The sequence below is a fragment of the Chinchilla lanigera genome, unplaced genomic scaffold (assembly GCF_000276665.1).
Source record: "Chinchilla lanigera isolate Chin_1 unplaced genomic scaffold, ChiLan1.0 scaffold00019, whole genome shotgun sequence".
Lineage (NCBI taxonomy): Eukaryota > Metazoa > Chordata > Mammalia > Rodentia > Chinchillidae > Chinchilla > Chinchilla lanigera.
Window position 1 is genome coordinate 23,466,509 of NW_004955420.1, and position 18,280 is coordinate 23,484,788.

At 44.4% G+C, this 18,280-nt stretch overlaps 1 protein-coding gene across 5 annotated transcripts in view; it reads left to right on the forward strand.

Moving 5' to 3' along the window:
• The window catches only part of Abcc5 (ATP-binding cassette, sub-family C (CFTR/MRP), member 5), a 74,813-nt gene that overhangs the window by 18,589 nt on the left and 37,944 nt on the right, over nucleotides 1-18,280 (forward strand). For 2 of the 5 annotated variants that reach the window (XM_005383351.2, XM_005383352.2), the window contains exons 3-10: nucleotides 7,028-7,185; nucleotides 7,372-7,527; nucleotides 8,081-8,228; nucleotides 12,867-13,100; nucleotides 13,235-13,408; nucleotides 13,989-14,136; nucleotides 15,320-15,468; nucleotides 15,860-15,967. In XM_005383351.2, coding sequence (XP_005383408.1) covers nucleotides 7,028-7,185; nucleotides 7,372-7,527; nucleotides 8,081-8,228; nucleotides 12,867-13,100; nucleotides 13,235-13,408; nucleotides 13,989-14,136; nucleotides 15,320-15,468; nucleotides 15,860-15,967 — 1,275 coding nt within the window. Of the gene's footprint in view, nucleotides 1-7,027; nucleotides 7,186-7,371; nucleotides 7,528-8,080; nucleotides 8,229-10,534; nucleotides 12,131-12,866; nucleotides 13,101-13,234; nucleotides 13,409-13,988; nucleotides 14,137-15,319; nucleotides 15,469-15,859; nucleotides 15,968-18,280 lie in introns of those variants that run through there. The other 3 variants (XM_013513528.1, XM_005383354.2, XM_005383353.2) reach the window with 3 other exon arrangements.

Consider the following 18,280-nt stretch of genomic DNA (forward strand, 5'->3'; position numbering starts at 1 on the left):
CTTTTGTAATTTTTACAACAGGAAATATGAAAACCATGATTTTGTCAAATTTTCAGTAATTTTTCTGTACGGTATATCTTAAAACATTCAGCGCAGTATTACAGGCTGGACAGTGGTTATCTAGTCTCTTTCTGAATTCTTTTTGCATTATTGTCTTGCTTTGAACAGCACACTTTCCACTGCACGTGGGTCTTTTTTCCTATGGGTGACATAATGTTAATAAAATGCCTCCCCGCATCCTGTTGGCATTTCACTATCCCATAGTTTTCAATTATTTGGTCTATTAGACCTAATCTTTTTTTTTGTCTTTTTGAGACAGGGTCTCACTATGCAGTTCAGGCTGGTCTTGAGCTCACTTTGTAGCCCAGGCTGGTCTCTAACTTGCAACGATCCTCCTGCCGCAGCCTCCCGAGTGCTGGGATTACAGGCGTGCGCCACCTCGCCTGGCTTATTAGACCTAATCTAAATTATAAGTGACTTTTTGAACATTCTCCCCACTCTTGGTACTGGGAATTGAACTCAGGACCTTACTCTTGCCAGGCAGGTGCTACACCGCAGAGCTATATCCCCTGCCCTGAACCCCTTTGTTTTGAATATATAACAAATAAGTTGCATATTGTTTGGTCTGAAAGGTGTATAAATGTTTTATAATAATAGCTCTTCCTCACTGTTTGCTGACGGGCTGTCTTGTGAGATGTTGGTCACCTCTGCCAGCACCACCCATAGCATTGTTATGACCCTTGACCACGAATGGGACTTTTTGTTTTGTGTCTTCTTTCAAGTTGTGTCATTTCTGTATTGTGAATAGTTGGCAATAAGGAGACGTCTGTTTTGTCTTTCCGTTTAATAACAGACTTTTCCTCTCTGATACACGAACATCTCTCTCTTGCACTTTTTTCTTTTGCGTATCTTTTGGCACTTCCTTGCTGTTCAGTCTCAGGGTCCCAAACATGTCCGTTTTGTGTTGTGGAAGAGTCTCACTGAGTTCTGGAGAGGTATACAAGTTATATTTAATGTACTTATGATACAATATTTTTCACAAAATAAAGACAAATTAGTGAAAGAAAATAAGCAGAACTTACTAGATTTCACTAGAAACAAACATCAAAGGCAAATACAATTTCTAAATAAAAGAGTATGACAAAAATAGCGCTGTAAAACAAGGAGACCTACCAGTGTATCTCCTGCAAACAAGAATGGAGGAGTTGAAGTGATGTCCGCCTGCGCAGTCAGTATGTGAACAGACCCACCGCTCTCAGGGTGAACTGCTCAGCAGTTAAAACTCATGCAGTCAGAGGATGTTTTTGTCGTTAGGTTCATTCACTTTTTTATTAATAGGTTTTGACAAAAACTATCACTAGACTAGGTGTAAGGATGAGTGGGGAAAGCGTGAAGTTTCTAGCTCTTCCTTTTCTTTTCCCTCCCCACTCCTCCTCCCGGTTGCTTCTCTTTCCTCCTCTTCCTCCTGCTCCTTTTCTCCCTCCTTTTCTCCTTCTCCTTCCTTTTTGATGAGGTTTTTCTGTGTTTCCTAGGCTGGTCTCAAACTCCTACGTTCAAGAGATCCTCCTGTCTCAGCCTCCCAAGTAGTTGGGATCACAGGTGTTTGCCACTGTGCCTGGCTCTAGTTTCTTCTTAATGTTAATGTACCATTCTCATATAGTATGATAATGGGTGATATACCAACTCTTCTGCTACTGTAATGTCAAAAAGATATTTACAGAACTTTCCTAATTCTTAAACTTGCCTGACCTGGAAAGGAAAAAGAACTAGAATAGCTAAGGTAGTTCTGAAAAGGGAAAATAAAACTGAAGATATTACACTACCCTATTTTAAGACTCACTTTAGAACTGTAGTAAGCAAGGCAGTGTGGTCAGTGAGGGGAGGGACAAATAGATCACTGGCATAGAGTCCACAATAGGTGTGCCCAGGTGAGGCCAGCTTTGTGACATAGGTGTAAAAGCAGTTTCCATAGGCAAAGAAATAAACTTGTACCTAAACCTTACTCCTTATACAAAAATTAACCCAAAATGAATGAATCATAGATGCCAGGGGTGCTGGTACATTCCCATGATCCCAGGCACTCAGGAGGTTGAAGCAGGAGGATTACAAGTTTGAGCTGACCTGTACAACTCAGCAAGACCCTGTCTCAAAATAAAATTAGAAAGGGCTGGGATGTAACTTAGTGGTACAGCACTTGTCTAGCATGCATGAGGCCCTGGGTTCAATCCCCAGCATCACTACCCCCCCCCAAGAATCATAGATCTAAATGTAAAAAGTGTAACTATAAAACTTTTAGGAAAAAAATACAGGAGAGAGTCCTTATGATTCAAAGCTAAACAAAGAGTTCTTAGACATGACTCCAAGAAAAAAATTTGATCCCACCATTCAGGAGGCTGAGGCAGGAGGATCACCCTGAGTTTGAGGCCTGCCTGGACTATATAGTCTAAGGTCAGCCTACACTACATAGCAAGACCCTGTCTGAAAAAAAAAAAAAAAAGAAAAATTAGACTTCATTAAAATTATAAATCTTGGCTCTGTGGATGGCCCTATTGTAATAAGGGTAAAAATTTGCCATAAAGTGGGAGAAAATATTTTCAAACTCTTACATCTGGAAAAGGACTTGACCAAGAATATATCAAGAACTTCCTAAATTCAACACTAGTAAGCCAGTGGATAAGGAACTTACACAGTGTTCCACCAAAAAGAATATGAATGGTAGGTAACTACGGATACTGAGCATCATTCATCGTTAGGGTGGCTCAAGGGAAAATATGATGAGGTACATCAGACTCACTAGAACAACTACAAAGAAAAAAAAAAAAATGCCAATACCCAGTGCTGATGAGGATGTGGAAAAACTGGATCTGTTGTATATTGCTAGTGGGAATGTAAAGTGACACTGTGGCGAAATAATTTCCGTGACCACTAGTGTTTGAACCATAAATATTGTCAGGCTGCTTTATATGCTTCTTGTGCTAAGCAAAGCTAAATCTGCAAGTACACATCTGTAGTGAGCTGAAATATAGTTCGGTCAAGAGGCTGGGTCTGAGAGTCCCTGAAGGTGAAATAAGGAGCTTAACCCACCCCTCTGCAGCAGGTTCGCTAACTCCTGTCTTGCACAAAGAATTTTCAGGATGGGTCAATAAGAGACACCAAACGAGTTTACTAGTGATGTAGGAGCAGAGTGCAGGTGTTCAGAGAAATGAGAGTAGGTACATCTTGGAACTGGTAACACTTCTCCCCTGCCCTAAAGTTTATTTTGAGATAGGGTTTTCCTATGTACCCCAGGCTGGCCTCAAACTCGGCAGTCCTCCTGCCTCAGCCTCCCAACTGCCCAGCCTGTAGTCTTCTTAAAAGTAGAATTTTTAGTTACGATTTCCTTGTTCTCTTTTTACCTATGTATCATTCATTCATTCATTCATTCATTCATTTTATCCTGCCACAGTTCCAGCAGTATTTTTTGGACTTCACTGAAGTACAAAACAGATTTCCCTGTTTTGAGACCCATTGGCCTGGGATATAAAGCTCAGTGGTAGAGCACCCACTTAGCATTCCCATGGCCCACGACTCCGTCCCCAGCACTGAAAAAAAAATATTTTGGAAATAGAGAATGGCATTGTTTTTACAACATTGTAAATGTCATTAATGCCCCTGAACTGTAAATGGCAAATTTTATGTTAAATATATTTTGCTATAATAAAATAATCCATTTAAGTGCCATGTAATAGTTTCCACCCGGCTTTCAAATGACAGTGATTAATGTGCAATGTAATGACATGATAAAGGCAAATGTCAAGAGAGAAATCTAATAAAATTCTCTAAGGCCTTCTGAGAGATGCATATGATTAATTAAAATCATATGCTCATGGATTGATTTCAGTATTTGGTAGTATCTGTCTTTGTGAAGACATTTTCAAAACTGAAATTGTAAAAATCTCATTACAACTAGCATTAACAGATGTAGATTTTTCCCCCAGTACTGGGGATTGAACCCAGGGCCTTTCTCCAGAGCTGCCTCCCCATCCTTTTTTTTAAATTCTGAGGCACTGTCTGCAAGTCACAGAGTTGCCCAGACTGAGCTTGAATTTTTGATCCTCCTGCTTTAGCCTCCCAGAAATGCCAGGATTAGAAGCATGTGCCACCATGCCTGGCTCATATGTAGATTTGCAATTGATTTTAATGGAAAGGAAAACTGTTTTAAAACCCAGTCAAGTGAAATGTTACTTCTCTACAAGATAATTCCATTACTTTCATTGGTAGACTTTTATTACACAGCAATGAGTACTGTTACTATACTTTCTGTCAATAAACATTTTATGGAAATTTATTTTCTCATATAATACAAATATCTACATAATGTCCTTCATTTTGTCACATGCCTAAAATATTTATTCTTTGGTCCTTTACAGAACATGCTGACCCCTCATTTAAAATATTGATTCTAAAACAATCAGGGTTTCATTGTATGCCCTGCTTTATTTAGTTGTATTTCTTTCTTTTTTTTTTTTTGATCTTTTTGAGACAGGGTCTCGCTATGCAGTTCAGGCTGGCCTTGAGCTCACTTTGTAATCCAGCCTGGCCTTGAACGCCTAACAATCCTCCTGCCTCAGCCTCCCAAGTGCTGGGATTACAGGCATGCCTCACTATGCCTGGCTTTATTTAGTTGTACTTCATAAATTTTGATGTATTACAGTTTCTTGCCACATAGCTCAAAGTATTTGTATTTTCTAGTTTCCATTTGATGTCTTTCTCTCTCTCTCTCTCTCTCTCTCTCTCTCTCTCTGTACTGAAGATAGAACCCAGGGGTACGTGCACTGCATGGTATCAATCTTTTGACAATCTCTGGACATTTGTTGAGGTTTGCTTTATGGTAGCCTATGTCCATTTGGGGGGATAACCAGAGTGCACTAAGGTTGTATTCTTTTTATCAGCTGTCTTCTTTTTTTTGTTTGTTTTTTTTTTTTTCTGGTACCGGGAATCAAACTCATGATCTTGTGCTTGCCAGGCAGGTGCTGTGCCACTGAGCTAAATCCCCAGTTGTCTTCTTTTTATGCTGTGGCTCTCCACATCAGACCCTAGTCCCACTTTCTACTCATATATAGTAGGTGTGCTTGGACTTTTAGAGTATATTTTTCATTTCTCAATCTGATCGTTTTTCTCTCCTTCCCCTGTGGGTATATGCAGGTTTAAAGCTTTTTCAGATACTTCACTTTTGTATCCTTAATCTCAACAGTTCATTGTTCTGTGCTATAGTTGCTAACCACTAAATGAAGTACTCACTTATACATAAGGACTTTATTTAAGAGTGAATTCTTTTCTTGGAGTTCACTGGCTTGCCACATTGTGCTATTTTTCTCTTGAAAACTACTTTACCTCACGTGTGACGAAAGGCAGTGAGTGTGCTTATCTAGAGGCACTTAGCACTGCCTTCAGCCAGAGCTGGTGTATCTGCTGTGTGCAGGCGTGGAAGGGGCCCCTACCCTTTCCGTGCTGCTGGCGTATGGGTTGCCGCTCATTTTCATGCTTGATTGAGGATCTGTTGTTTGTTGCTGTCTAGTAGTAATTGCTGGAATTTTGTGGCATCGTTTCCCTGCTCAGAGAAAAAAGAAAATTAAGAAATGGAAGAAAATGGGGGCTTTTGCTTTTACAGCAGAAAAACATAAACTTTGACCTTCACAGTAAATGGGGATGTGTGTCCAGATTTCTTCATCTGCCCTTTTCTGCCACAGTCAGACCTTTTAAGGACACATTTGTTAACCTGATTAATTAACATTTATAAGCACGTAGTACCTGTGACTTCGCATTTCATTTCCTGAGACCTCCTGCCACAGCCGCAGGACGTGGGCAGCCAGCTGGGAGCCCTGCGCTGCTCTCCATGTTGCTAATCGGAGACGGAGGCAGGAGGTGTGTGTACATCCCGCGCTCTCTGTATGTTTAATTTGGGCTGACTTGGAACTTTTGTCTTAGAAACTGAGCAGTAAAATTTGTAGTTCGCGGTGAAGTGATTGATTCTCAATACACATTGAGAAACAGAAGATAAAAGATTTCGGTGATTAAAGTAGAAATTTTAGAATGTACAACATGAAGATTGAACCTGATGTGACCTATGGACTTTAGTTAATAATAATGTGTTGGCACTGTTGGTGGGAATGTAAACTAGTACAGTCACTATGGAAATCAGTTTGGAGGTTGCTCAAAAAACTAAAACTAGAATTTGTATTTGACCCAGCTATACCTCTTCTGGGTACCTTCCTAAAAGAGCGAATGTCAGCGTATTACAGTGCACACCCACATTTATGGTAGCACGGCTCACAAATACTAAATCGGAACTAGTGTGGATGTCCGACAACAGATGACTGCATTAAGAAAGTGGTACATATACTCTACTACTCAGTCATAACGGACAGTACAGTTATTTGTGGGAAAATGGCTGGGCTTTGAGACCATAATACCAAATGAGGTAAGTTAGTTACACTTAAGTATCACATGGTTTCTCTGAGAGAACCAAAATATAATTTAAAGAGTAAAATAAACAAAACATATTAAGAGCAGGCAGTTAGGCTCTAGAGATGGGAGAGGAAAGGCAGGGGTCAGGGGATAAAAATGATCAAGGTGTGACAGGGCCATGTGTCAGCCCCCAACTGTTGGCATACTATTTATTGCCGACATGTAATGATAAAGAATATAATAAAAGCAAACTGTCAGTATTGGCTTCTCAGCTGCGTTATCCAGTGAAAGACACGAATAATAGGAATGGACGGGGTGGGACCGGGAGATTGGGAGAGTATGAGGACTGCGTTCTGTGCAGTTCTGTAACCCGAAAAGTCCCCCGCAAAAGCCCTGTTTATTAAAAATATGTGAATGTCTGCCTTAACATTCCTTAGCGGTTGCTTCTTAGAGCTGGCGCGTCCTCTCCTGAGCCTTGGGATTGCTCAGTCTGGGGGAAGTGGTGTGTGCGGTTTGAGCTGTTGTCTCTGTTGGTGTGGTGTTCGCTGACTGCCCTCCTCTCTCCCGGTGTGCGGGACAGGTGGAGTGCCAGGATGCCCTGGAGACAGCAGCCAGAGCGGAGGGCCTGTCCCTGGACGTCTCCATGCATTCTCAGCTCCGCATCCTGGATGAGGAGCATCCCAAGGGAAAGTATCACCATGGCTTGAGCACCCTGAAGCCCATCCGGACCACTTCCAAGTAAGAGGCTCGCTGGTGAATGACCTGTCTGCAAAGCACCAGACGCATCTGGAAAGCTTTGAGCTAAGGCTAGGGCAGCTGGGGAGACCTCTTTTTTTGTCAAGAGCTCTGTTTACTAATCAGTGTGCTTAATACTGACCAGCTTCTCATTGTGTGGTGATGGTCTTGTGCGGGTTTTTCCCACAGACACCAGCACCCAGTGGACAATGCTGGGCTCTTCTCCTGCATGACTTTCTCGTGGCTTTCTCCGCTGGCCCGCGTGGCCCACAAGAAGGGGGAGCTCTTAATGGAGGATGTGTGGTCGTTGTCCAAGTATGAGTCATCCGATGTGAACTGCAGAAGGTAGGCGTCTCTGGTCCACTCCGGTCTCCCACATGGTGGATGCCAGGGCCCGAGCTAGGAGGGTGGGCCCAGCGGTGTGATCCTGGGGGAAGGCGGGCAGCCGGGGAGGCTTTCCCTTTGCTCTTCTGCTTTGCCTTCTGTTTCCCTCTAATCCTGTTTTAACCACAGGCTCTCTCTCTTTCTCTCAGTCCCGCTTCTCTTCCTGAGTCTGCAGGGAGATTATGTCGCTGCCCTGTGACAGAATACATTTTTGTGGTAGCTGACTAAGGGTTGGGGATCCTCAAGGAAGGAAGCTCTTTTCCACAGAGTTCAAGGATAGAATTTTGGGGGTGGAAGGAAAGGCTCTTGTTCACATCGCTTTCAGTCGTCTAGAGGCTCCCTAGCAGGGTAAATGCACTTGCCCAGGAGGGGAAGTTTTCCTCCAGCAGATGAAGACTGCATGATTCTAGAGGACAGGCTTGTGTGTGGTGACAGCCTGGAGACAAAACTGGGGGAAGCTGGGACACGTGTGCCCGGGGAAGGTGTGTGACTGAGGACATGTGCCCTTGTTAAGACTAGAGAGACTGTGGCAAGAAGAGCTGAATGGAGTGGGGCCCGGCGCTGCCTCCCTGCGAAGGGTTGTGTGGATCTTCTGCCGCACCCGGCTCATCCTGTCCATCGTGTGCCTGATGATCACGCAGCTGGCTGGCTTCAGTGGACCAGTAAGTTCTAACCATCCTTTTTGACCGCCTGCAGGGGCCCAGCATGGCCAGCTCTAACCCCCTCGTTCTGTTGCAGGGGTTGTGCTCACCTTTGCGCTAGTTAGCAGCCTTAGAGATGGTGCCTCAGGTCTGCTGGAAGGGGTCGGTGATTTGGGGCAAGTGGTGGCTTGTTGGCAGCCAGAAGGTTGAGGGCCGCATTTCAAGAGAAGAAACAGCTGGCTTGCTTTCCTAGGGCGGGGGGAAGCGGCATGATCCTGGTTCTCACAGAACCTTGCTCTTGGTTGTGTGCTGACATGAAGCAGCGGTCTCGGCCTGGGCAGCCGTGTCCTGGCAGTGTTGTGAGTGGGGGAGTGCAGCTTGTGTGGCATGGGCTGGCAAGCCCGCGCTGGGGACATCGGATGCCTGCAGGCCGTGTTACCGCCTGGACAGTCCTGTGTGAATGAAGAGGCTAGAGGCCTGGAGGCTTTCCGTCTGGCGTGGGGTCGTTCCGAGTTTCGGTGGACAACGTGAACTGTGGCAAGCGTTGGGCGGCAGCTGTGGTCTCTCCCGACCTGTATGAAAGCACCGTGGGCAAGGGAACCTTTGATAGTCACAGTTTTCTGGGAACCTGTTTCTTACACCTGCTGTGCTGCCTTCCACTTGAGATTTTGATTAAATTTATTTTCTGCATATTTGCCTTGAGGCATCGGAGCAGTAGTGCTGCTTATACTGTTTTCCGTGTGTGGGTAAACGAGGTTCATGGTTTTGGTAAGTATGTGCCACAGATGCATGGTGATTAGGTAAAACTAATTTGTAGTTTTGTTTCTTTCTTTTTTTTTTTTTCTTTTCAAATGTTTGATGCCTTTTTTAAAAAAAGCTTTGATCTCTTTTCTGAAGCAGAGAATACTACTTTTCTGGCATTGAGTTTCTATGTTAATTGACCGACTAACATACTTTTATATAAGCTTTAAATAAAAGGGACCATGTAACTGAAATGTTATGTTACTGACCAAAATGGCAAACATTTCCATAGAGCCAGTGTCCCCCAAGAAGAGCTTCTGTCATTGTTTCCCTACAGGGCTCGTGGCTGCTCTGATTCCTCATAGACCTCTGTGACCTCGATAGCGCAGAGAGTAGGCTTCCAAGATAAAATAATAACGGGCTTTCTTGATTCCTCTCTCCTGTTTAAAAAAAAAAAAATCAATGAGTTGTTGGAATTTTTAATTTTTTACTTGGGGAAAAAGGTTCTTCTGCATGCTCAGCTTGTGGCTTCAGGGCCACTCCCTTGAGCATCTGGGTGTCCTGTGTTCTTATTTAGAACGCAGTACCCTAGAAACCCTTCCGGATGCCAGGGGAAGCTGAGCGCCTCCTTTAACAGGAAAACACAGCACACTTCTCTCTGCCTTCTCGCAAAGAGCACCTTGAACCAGTGTCACCTCTGGGCCCCCCTCCTGGGACACCTGAGAAAGCAGTGGGCCCACCCATCATCTCTTTGAGAAAAAAAATTAAAAGTGTAGGCAGCTTTTCAGAGCTCCAGTTCTGATTTGTTTCTTTTTAACTGCAAGTGGAAACACCAGGCTGGTTTTAAGAGGAGTACTAGCAGCAAGCAAACCTCCTGTGTGTGGCCTTTAGTCTTTTTGAGAAACATCCATTTCAGATTTTTGCACGTTTTCTAATCCGGCATAGTTTTCAAGCTGATTTAATCTCTTCTTATAGAAATCTACCTAAGAAATACCCAAGTTATTGGCTACCCACTATAGCGTTATTGTCTCTGGTCCCCCCCACCTCAGGTCTCATCAAACTTTGGCGGCCATACATAGAACAGATGAGACACTTTTCGTGCTGTTGCGTCTCATGTGTGTTTTTTGAAGTTGCTGGCCAGCTGATGCTGGGCATTCGTGCCCCAGGGTGCCTCAGCGTTCTGGTGATGCCAGTGGACAGTGCTGTGTGCAGGATGTAGGACCCCAGAATTTTAACCTGAGTACTTGATCAGGGCGTGATCTTGACTCAGATGAGAACCCAATCTTTGCTAAACTTAGAGACACTTTGGGGCCTTCTTAGACTTAAGATTTTTAAAAGACCAGGCCAGCCCCAAGATTCCATGTGTGAGAGTTAGCATCTGCCCTAGACCTGCAAAAGAGGCTGCCTCGGCACTGCCCTCTCTTGCAGAATGCTAGCTCGGCCCCAGGGCCCAGGGAGGCAGTCTTTAGAGAGGTAAGTTCCCACCCCTCCAGCTCTTTCCAGCTGCAGCTCGTTTGGTGCTGTCAGGATCTGGACTTGGGGGGAGTCTCTCTGTAGTGGAACCAGTGACAGAAGCTGTTCTTTAGAATTTTCAGGATGGCTGTGTTCCGCGCTCAGAATGAGAGAGTCAAGCTGGGCAGAGTCTCTCGCCAAGAGTTCAGGTAAGGTAATGTTTCTTCACTGGGAATGCCTTCACAGCCAGACAGCTATGCTGACAGTCTCAAGTTTTCTCCCAGTTTGTTTAGATTTAAATGATAAATTTGTAACTTTTTTAAAAAGTGAATTTTGTTTGGATTTTTTCATGAAAGCCTTTTTTACTTTGTCCCATACGAAATTGTTTGAAATGTGATTGCTTTTTAAAAACACTATGTGTTGGAAGTCTTTAATCTGCTGTTTCCTCTTCTCCCCTCTCAAAGTTTTGCGAGGTGTAAACACTGGTTATGTCTTTTACCTCCCTGCTCCTCCCCTCTGGGCGGGCCGGTGCCCTTACCCGGTGCTGACAAACAGCACCCTAAGGTATGGGGAGGAAGGAGCCCCCAACCACCACCTGCTGTCCTTGCACGCCTGCCCTTGGAGACTCTCCATCAGTGCCGCGGTGGAGAACGTGCTTCACCGCACGCCATCCTACTGAGTTGCATCACGGGAGAAGGAGGGGCTCTGACCCCGTGACTCAGTTCCACATTTTGGATGCGTACTGGAGAAGAAGCCAATCTTCTTGCTAGTAAACCAGCAGCCCAGCTGTATGCAGAGGGAATTCACACACTGCCTATAAGCCCAAAAAATCTGAGGGAGAGAGGTGTGGAATACAGTTGCTCTTAGGATCGGAAGCTTCCGATTTGTTCAGTTTATTTACTGGGGTTTGACATGATTCTAATGGGTGGGGATCTCCAGGGCCCACTGGACACCTAGAATTGAGCAGCCCTCAGGAAGAGCAAGAACACAGATGAACTCAGAGAGTGTCGGCTTCCGGAAGTCAGCATTAGCCACCTCAGGAAGGTTGTGTCCGGCCTCCACTCTTGTCCGCCCCTCACTGCTGGCTTACAGCTGCAGTAACCTGTGCTAGAAGGAGCCAGGGCAGGTGGTAGGTGGGGTTCGAGTTAAGTTTGTTTTTTTTTTCCCTTTAGTGGGTGGGGGATAGATTTGGCTTTCTTTGTTGTGGTTTGTTTTATTTTTGCCAAGATCAATTTTAGCTACCAGGATGCCAGCAGTTTTTCCTTGAGGCTTAGAATTTTTTATCCTGTCCTGAGAAGAGGTAATTCCTCCAGCCCAGTGCACCAACAGCACCAGCAGTTTTAAGCAGAGTACTTCTTCAGAGCATTTTTCGTTTTGCTTTGTTTTAAAATTCTCTTTCCTTAGCAGCAAGGTCTTTATTCCTAGAGAATCCACTCCATTGCAGAATCACTGCAACTTCGGGAGCCCTAACTGGTTAAGTGCCGTCAGCCTGATGTACTGCTTCGGACTCTGGAAACAGATACCGGTTCTGTTCTGTATTTCCACTGTGTGTAGTTAAAACAGTTGGCGGCCAGATGCCTTGTTCGATGGCCCACCCTGTATCACTGACTCTGTATGTTCCACTGTATGTTACTGCAATGCTCCTGCTGTTGTACAGTGTTTGTGAGATGCTCTTTGAAGATGGTATCTTTATATTTTTTTCATTTTCAATAAAAATACATTACTTCCCACTTCTGGTATTTGATACTGTCGCTGAATGTGCCTGTGTGAGTGTGTGCTCCGGCGTTTGCAGGACCCCAGAGCTGGAGGAGGCGCTCGGTGGTCTTGGGGCTGGCCGCCTTCCTCCCTGCAGGTGGTGTTAGACATATGCTACCTGAGGTAATCCGTTTTCGTTTTGGGGAGGGAGTGGGCGAGGGGAGGGCCTGTGGGGGGTCTCTGGATTCTTGTAGTCTGCTTTGTTTGCTCTCTTCTGTACTATTAAACTGCCGATGTTTATTTACAGGAATATTTTGCAAATGTACTTCTCACTCTTCCCCAGTACAACTGTAGGTACACTGTTCCTTTTTATCAAATAAGCACGTTTCAAACAGTACAAAGAAAGGTCTTAATTTCATTTAAAGAAATGTATCCATGTGTGGAGATACTGGAATAAGGTCAAATATATACTTTTGAATGGTCATGTGTTTAGAATTAATTTCAGCTCATGGACAGGCTTATGTTACATTAGAAAGAGTAACGGTTCTGATGATGCCCCTAAGGACAAGAGTTTCAAATTGGACTGACCTCCACCACACACCCGAGTAAACGATTGCGGGCGGCTTCCCGGATGCCCCGACGGTCTTCCTGTGCTCGCACACTGCTCACTGAGCCTGCGAGCAGCCTACTCTTTCTAACCTAACATAGCGCTGTGGCATTGCGTGAGGGTGCTGTGGGGGTGTTAACAGTGATGTATATTTCTCCCTGTAGGCCTTCGTAGTGAAACACCTCTTGGAGTACACGCAGGCAACAGAGTCTAACCTGCAGTACAGCTTGCTCTTGGTCCTGGGCCTCCTCCTGACGGAAGTTGTGCGGTCCTGGTCACTTGCACTGACTTGGGCACTGAATTACCGAACTGGCGTCCGCCTGCGGGGGGCCATCCTGACCATGGCATTCAAGAAGATCCTCAAGCTAAAGAACATCAAAGAGAAGTCCGTGGGTGAGGTGAGTGCAGGAGTGCGCTCTGGGCCACAGAGCAGGTTCCCAGCTTGAGCGGCTTCTTGTGTCCTTTCTCTTCCTCCTGAGACAAGTGGCCTGTGTCCTTGCAAGGGCCTCTCACTGCTCTTTGTATCTTGTAGCTCATCAATCTTTGTTCCAACGACGGACAGAGGATGTTTGAGGCAGCCGCTGTTGGCAGCTTGTTGGCTGGAGGACCCGTTGTTGCCATCTTGGGCATGATTTATAATGGAATTGTTCTGGGACCAACAGCCTTCCTGGGATCAGCTGTTTTTATCCTCTTTTATCCAGCAATGGTGAGTAAGCCTCCTAGCTGTATCTTGGCAGCTTCTCCACAGGAGTCGAATTACAGTGGGTTATAGCAGGCTTACTCCCTGGTTGGAAATTTCCTCAGGGTAGGTGCCTGGTTTGGGAAAGTCTGAAGTGAAAGAATGTTTGGTCTATATGGACAGAATCTTCACGTGAGAAGGAAGGTGTCACTTGTATAAAGCAGTGGCTCCCAACGATGTTAAAAACAGTGTGAGCGAGGAGGCTAGCAGGGGCCCCTGTCCCAGGTACCCCAGAAGTGTTCAGGTGACCCTTGTGCAGTTAAAGCTGACTGATGGGGCTCTCCTGCCTTCACAGTGGAACACTCTTATCTGTGGCACCTTGAAGTTATTTGTTTTCACTGGCAGACAGCAAGATAAGTACTAAATAATAGTTCATTATGGCTGAGTTGGTCACTTTTATTAAAAAAAAGAAATACCATCACTACATGAAGTCTGGCCTGTCCCAGCAAACAGGATAATACACATTTTTTCTTTGAATGACCTTAAGCAGATCAGGGAGTTCTTCAGTTTGAATGACTGATCTGACATGTATTGCTTTTCTTTTCAGATGTTTGTGTCACGGCTAACTGCGTATTTCAGAAGAAAGTGTGTGGCTGCTACAGATGAACGTGTCCAGAAGATGAGCGAAGTTCTCACTTACATTAAATTTATCAAAATGTATGCCTGGGTCAAAGCATTTTCTCAGAGTGTTCAAAGTGAGTGTAAAGATTTCCTGTGTGTCCACCTTGAAGGTTTTTGGATCCTTTGGGTCTGTTCATTCACACACTTTGCTTTCTGAGATACACTACAACAGCTAATGTCTAGGATCATAATATTGTAGAATCTTATGTTTAAAAGGAATCTTAGAGAGTTGAACCCATGACCTCATCCCACAAATGAGAATATTGAGACCGGAGAAAATTGTGATTCTCCCATCCCCAAGAAAACACAGCTAATTAGAATAACTCCAGCACAGAGTCACCTAATTGTACTCTTACCTTGCCCATGGTTTCCCAGCTTGGCCAGGAGGAAGGATGTCACAGGAAACAACATCAAATAACTGCTGAGACCTCTACTCTTGCCCTCTCTACTCTGTGTTTGCAAATGTGACAAAAGTGATTGTGACCTTCAGGGTGAGCGCAGACATCAGCACGCCTGGATTCTGGTCTTCGCTCTGCCACTCACTGGAGTCCTGTTTATGTTTTTAAATAACTGATTTATGTTGCATCACAAGGTTCTCAGTGCCTGACCCAATCCTCAGTGCAGCCATTACCATAGCAAATGTGTAGGTGCCACACAGCTGAGAGAAATAATTAGCACAGAATACTTCCTGCTCTGTGGCCTCTGACCCTCTGTGGTTGCTCTGTTAATAGGGGTGTCAGTTTTGCACGTACTTAAGAAAAATCATTCTGCGTATAGAAATTGTATCTCACCTGTCTCATCTACTGCTTTTCATGTAATTTCCTTTCCCAGTGCCCACTTGCAGGAGGCATTTTAAGAAATCTGACTTCTTTTTAATTCTCCAGGGTTGTTGGGGTCTCCCCTTACAATTTCCAAGGCACAAAATAAACAGCCAGGTAAAACAACAAAGCTGTCAGTTGTAGATACAATTAACATGTTCATTTCTTCTAAACCCAAGAGAAAGAATCAGAGAAAGGCAGGTGCTCAGTGCGCTAATGACTGCTTTCGGTTAGTCTTTCCCTATAACTTGATCCATTTTAGACCTCCCCTTTAACGGTAGTGGTGATAGTTACATTAAACCAGCATGTGCGCGTTGGTGTTAAAGGATGGTTTTAAAACTTCCTTGTTTCTGAAGACCAAATCTTGTTTAGTAGTGGAGAATAATATCCCAAGGTTTCCTGTGACTTGTTGTGAAGATAATTTCCTTTTTATTCATAGAAATCCGTGAGGAGGAGCGTCGGATATTGGAAAAGGCTGGCTACTTCCAGAGCATCACTGTTGGTGTGGCTCCCATTGTGGTGGTGATTGCCAGTGTGGTGACGTTTTCTGTTCACATGACCCTTGGCTTCGATCTGACAGCGGCACAGGTCAGGAAACCTCAGGAATGGGGGTGTTTTAGGAACACAGTATGTAGGCGCTCTCTGGTCCTCTTGCTACTGTATCCGGAGGTTCCTTTAAGAATTAGGTATTATTTTCATGTATGTGCTTAAGCTGAGAAGTGCAAGAATGGGGAGCCAGCCCTTATACAAGATAGTGTGTGGGTTTAATTCTGAAAAGACAGATGGACCTGTGGCTCAGAGTTACTGAGAATTTTAATTAATGGTCTCTTGCTTTTGAAAAACGCATCTGACTTGTAGTAACATTCGATAGCCAAGTTGCAGCCTTCCTCCCACCGGGAAGGGAATTGCCAGTGTCTTGCTATTTTAGTTGTATAACCAGATTAACCAAGCTCAGTTTCTCTTCGTTTCCTGGTTTAAGGCTTTCACAGTGGTGACTGTCTTCAATTCCATGACTTTTGCTTTGAAAGTAACACCGTTCTCAGTGAAGTCCCTCTCAGAGGCATCAGTGGCTGTTGACAGATTTAAGGTAAGTGGCTCCTTGCCCCTCCCTGTGTCAGGAGCTGTCCCTGGCACCACCGCTGCCTCTACTCCCGGCAGCCACACAGGCTGGCTGCACTCGGCTTGGGTTTGCCATGAGCCATTAGCAAGTTGGTAAGGAAAGGGCAGTGGAGGAAACTGATTAAGGGACAGAGCTAGTTACCCTTTTTATTAATGTGAGTTTTTACCTTTCCTGGACAGTGTTCTAGGCTCAGTGTTCCCTCCCAGAGGGGGCCTGTTCCACCCAGGCCTGATGTGGATGTATGCTTAGCTTACTGGGGACTAAGTGATTTAAACGTGGGAAACCAGAACTGCCAAGTGACTGTCAGGTTTTCCTCCCCTAAATCATTTTGCTTGGTTGATATGCTAAGTGCTTTTTGATTTTCTTTCCTGCCCTGTGGTTGCTACTCATGATGCAGGGACTACAGTGACATGGAATAGTCATAAAACTAGGTCATGTTGAGAAGTGCAGTTAAGTAAGTATCAGACACTTTTCCCTTGCAGGTGGTTAGTTGATCATACCTTGGCTCTGGTCTTTGTGCCCTCGGGATAAAACAAATACATGGTACAAGGGGGAGATTTATTTTGGCGGGTGGTGAGAGACAGGTATTTGAAAGCGATCAACACTTAAAAAAAAAAAAAGGAGCAGGACTACGTGAGCTGGAAGTGCTTGACAGTGCCGCTCCCAAGCCCCTGCTGTTCTCACTGTGAGAGCAACACAGATGTGACTGTGAGACACGAAGGCTTGGAGCTCACACGTTTGAGGGATGGGTATCACCACCTTTGAGGCTCAGGAGGAAACACTTAGGTTTCCAGTGTAAGGAGAGCAGAGATGTATTTATAATATCTACTAAATCAGGTGACCTTTATTGGGTCAAGAGAGCAAGTCCTCCGCAAGTATCTCCATCGCCACCCTCTTCCCCGCCCCAGCCCAGCTACCAGAGAGTCAAAGGCCAGAGTCACGAGAAAAGAAATGGTCCTGTGGCAGTTGGAGCTTCATTTCGTTGAACCCACAATATCCAGTCATGGGAGAAAGCAAGTGTTTTGACCGGAAGTTCTCTCCCTCTTGTTTCCATCCCTTGTTGAATGCATTTGGTTGGGTGTTGGTTGAAGAAGGGAGGAGATAGTATAGCATGGTCTCTCTCTTTCTCTCTCTCTCTCTCTCTCTTTCTTTCTTGAGGGCTTTTGTGCTCCTTACTTACTAGTGAGAACTTGAAGTAGCAGGTGGATTTCATATCATAGTCCCTTTCTCTGTCCAGGAAGCACTAGAGTTAATAATAGAAGCAGAACCACCCACAGCTTTTATTTTGTGCCCCATGAGACTATAGTCCTATCCCGTCTTATGCCTCTTGATAGGTTTTATATTTTTCTTTCTTTTGTTTTGAAGATGCTTGCTCCCAGATAACAAGTATTTATTATCTAATCCTTTTCCAACTCTAAGCTCTTTCTTATTATCTTAGGTCTTATTAATTAGAATGACACTGACATCGTTAGGCTTTTTGGGGCAGGAGCAGTTTTTAGGTGTAAAGCAAATGTCTCTTATAAATGTTTCCAATTCTTTGATGGAAACCCGCCTCAGTCCTGAAGATCAGCCTGAGGCAGCCTTTTGAAAATAACAAAACTATTTCTGAAACTGTGTTGTCCTGAAAAGCATCTGCTCACCCATCATTTTGTATGAGATGGAGAAGAGAACAAGGGTGGGACTTCTCTCTTCGGTTTATTTTGCAGAAGTTGAAATTCAGTAAAGATGCTACAGAACCCTATTTTTAATTCTCTATCTTACTTTGCATTATGATCTTTCTCCTTTTAATCAGCATTGGGTATCTTATAGACAAACAGGTATAGTCCTTTCTCTCTTTTTTTTCTTTTTTTTTTTTTTTTTTTTTTTTCTCCGGTACCAGGAACCGAACTCACGACCTTGCGCTTGCCAGGCAGGCGCTTTTGCCGCTGAGCTAAATCCCCAGCCCCAGTCCTTTCTCTCTTTGACCCACCCTGGAAGTGCATCTTATACAGCTTGTCGCTTCCTATCTGGTGACATGGATAAAAGACAGAAAGAGAGATACCAAATTTCTAGGAGAGTGATAATTTGTAGAAAGGCAGTAAAAAGCCACCTTTTGGCTTTTCTGGGCAGATTGTTACCAGTGTAAAGTAGCTAATTTTTGCAAAATAAAAACAGGATGCCCTGTTGAATACTGCAGAGGGCAAACTTATACTGAAAAATTACTTATTACTTTCTGGAATCCAAATTTAACTGGGTATCTTGTATTGTATGTGGCAACCCTGTGAATACTGCCCTCTGCTG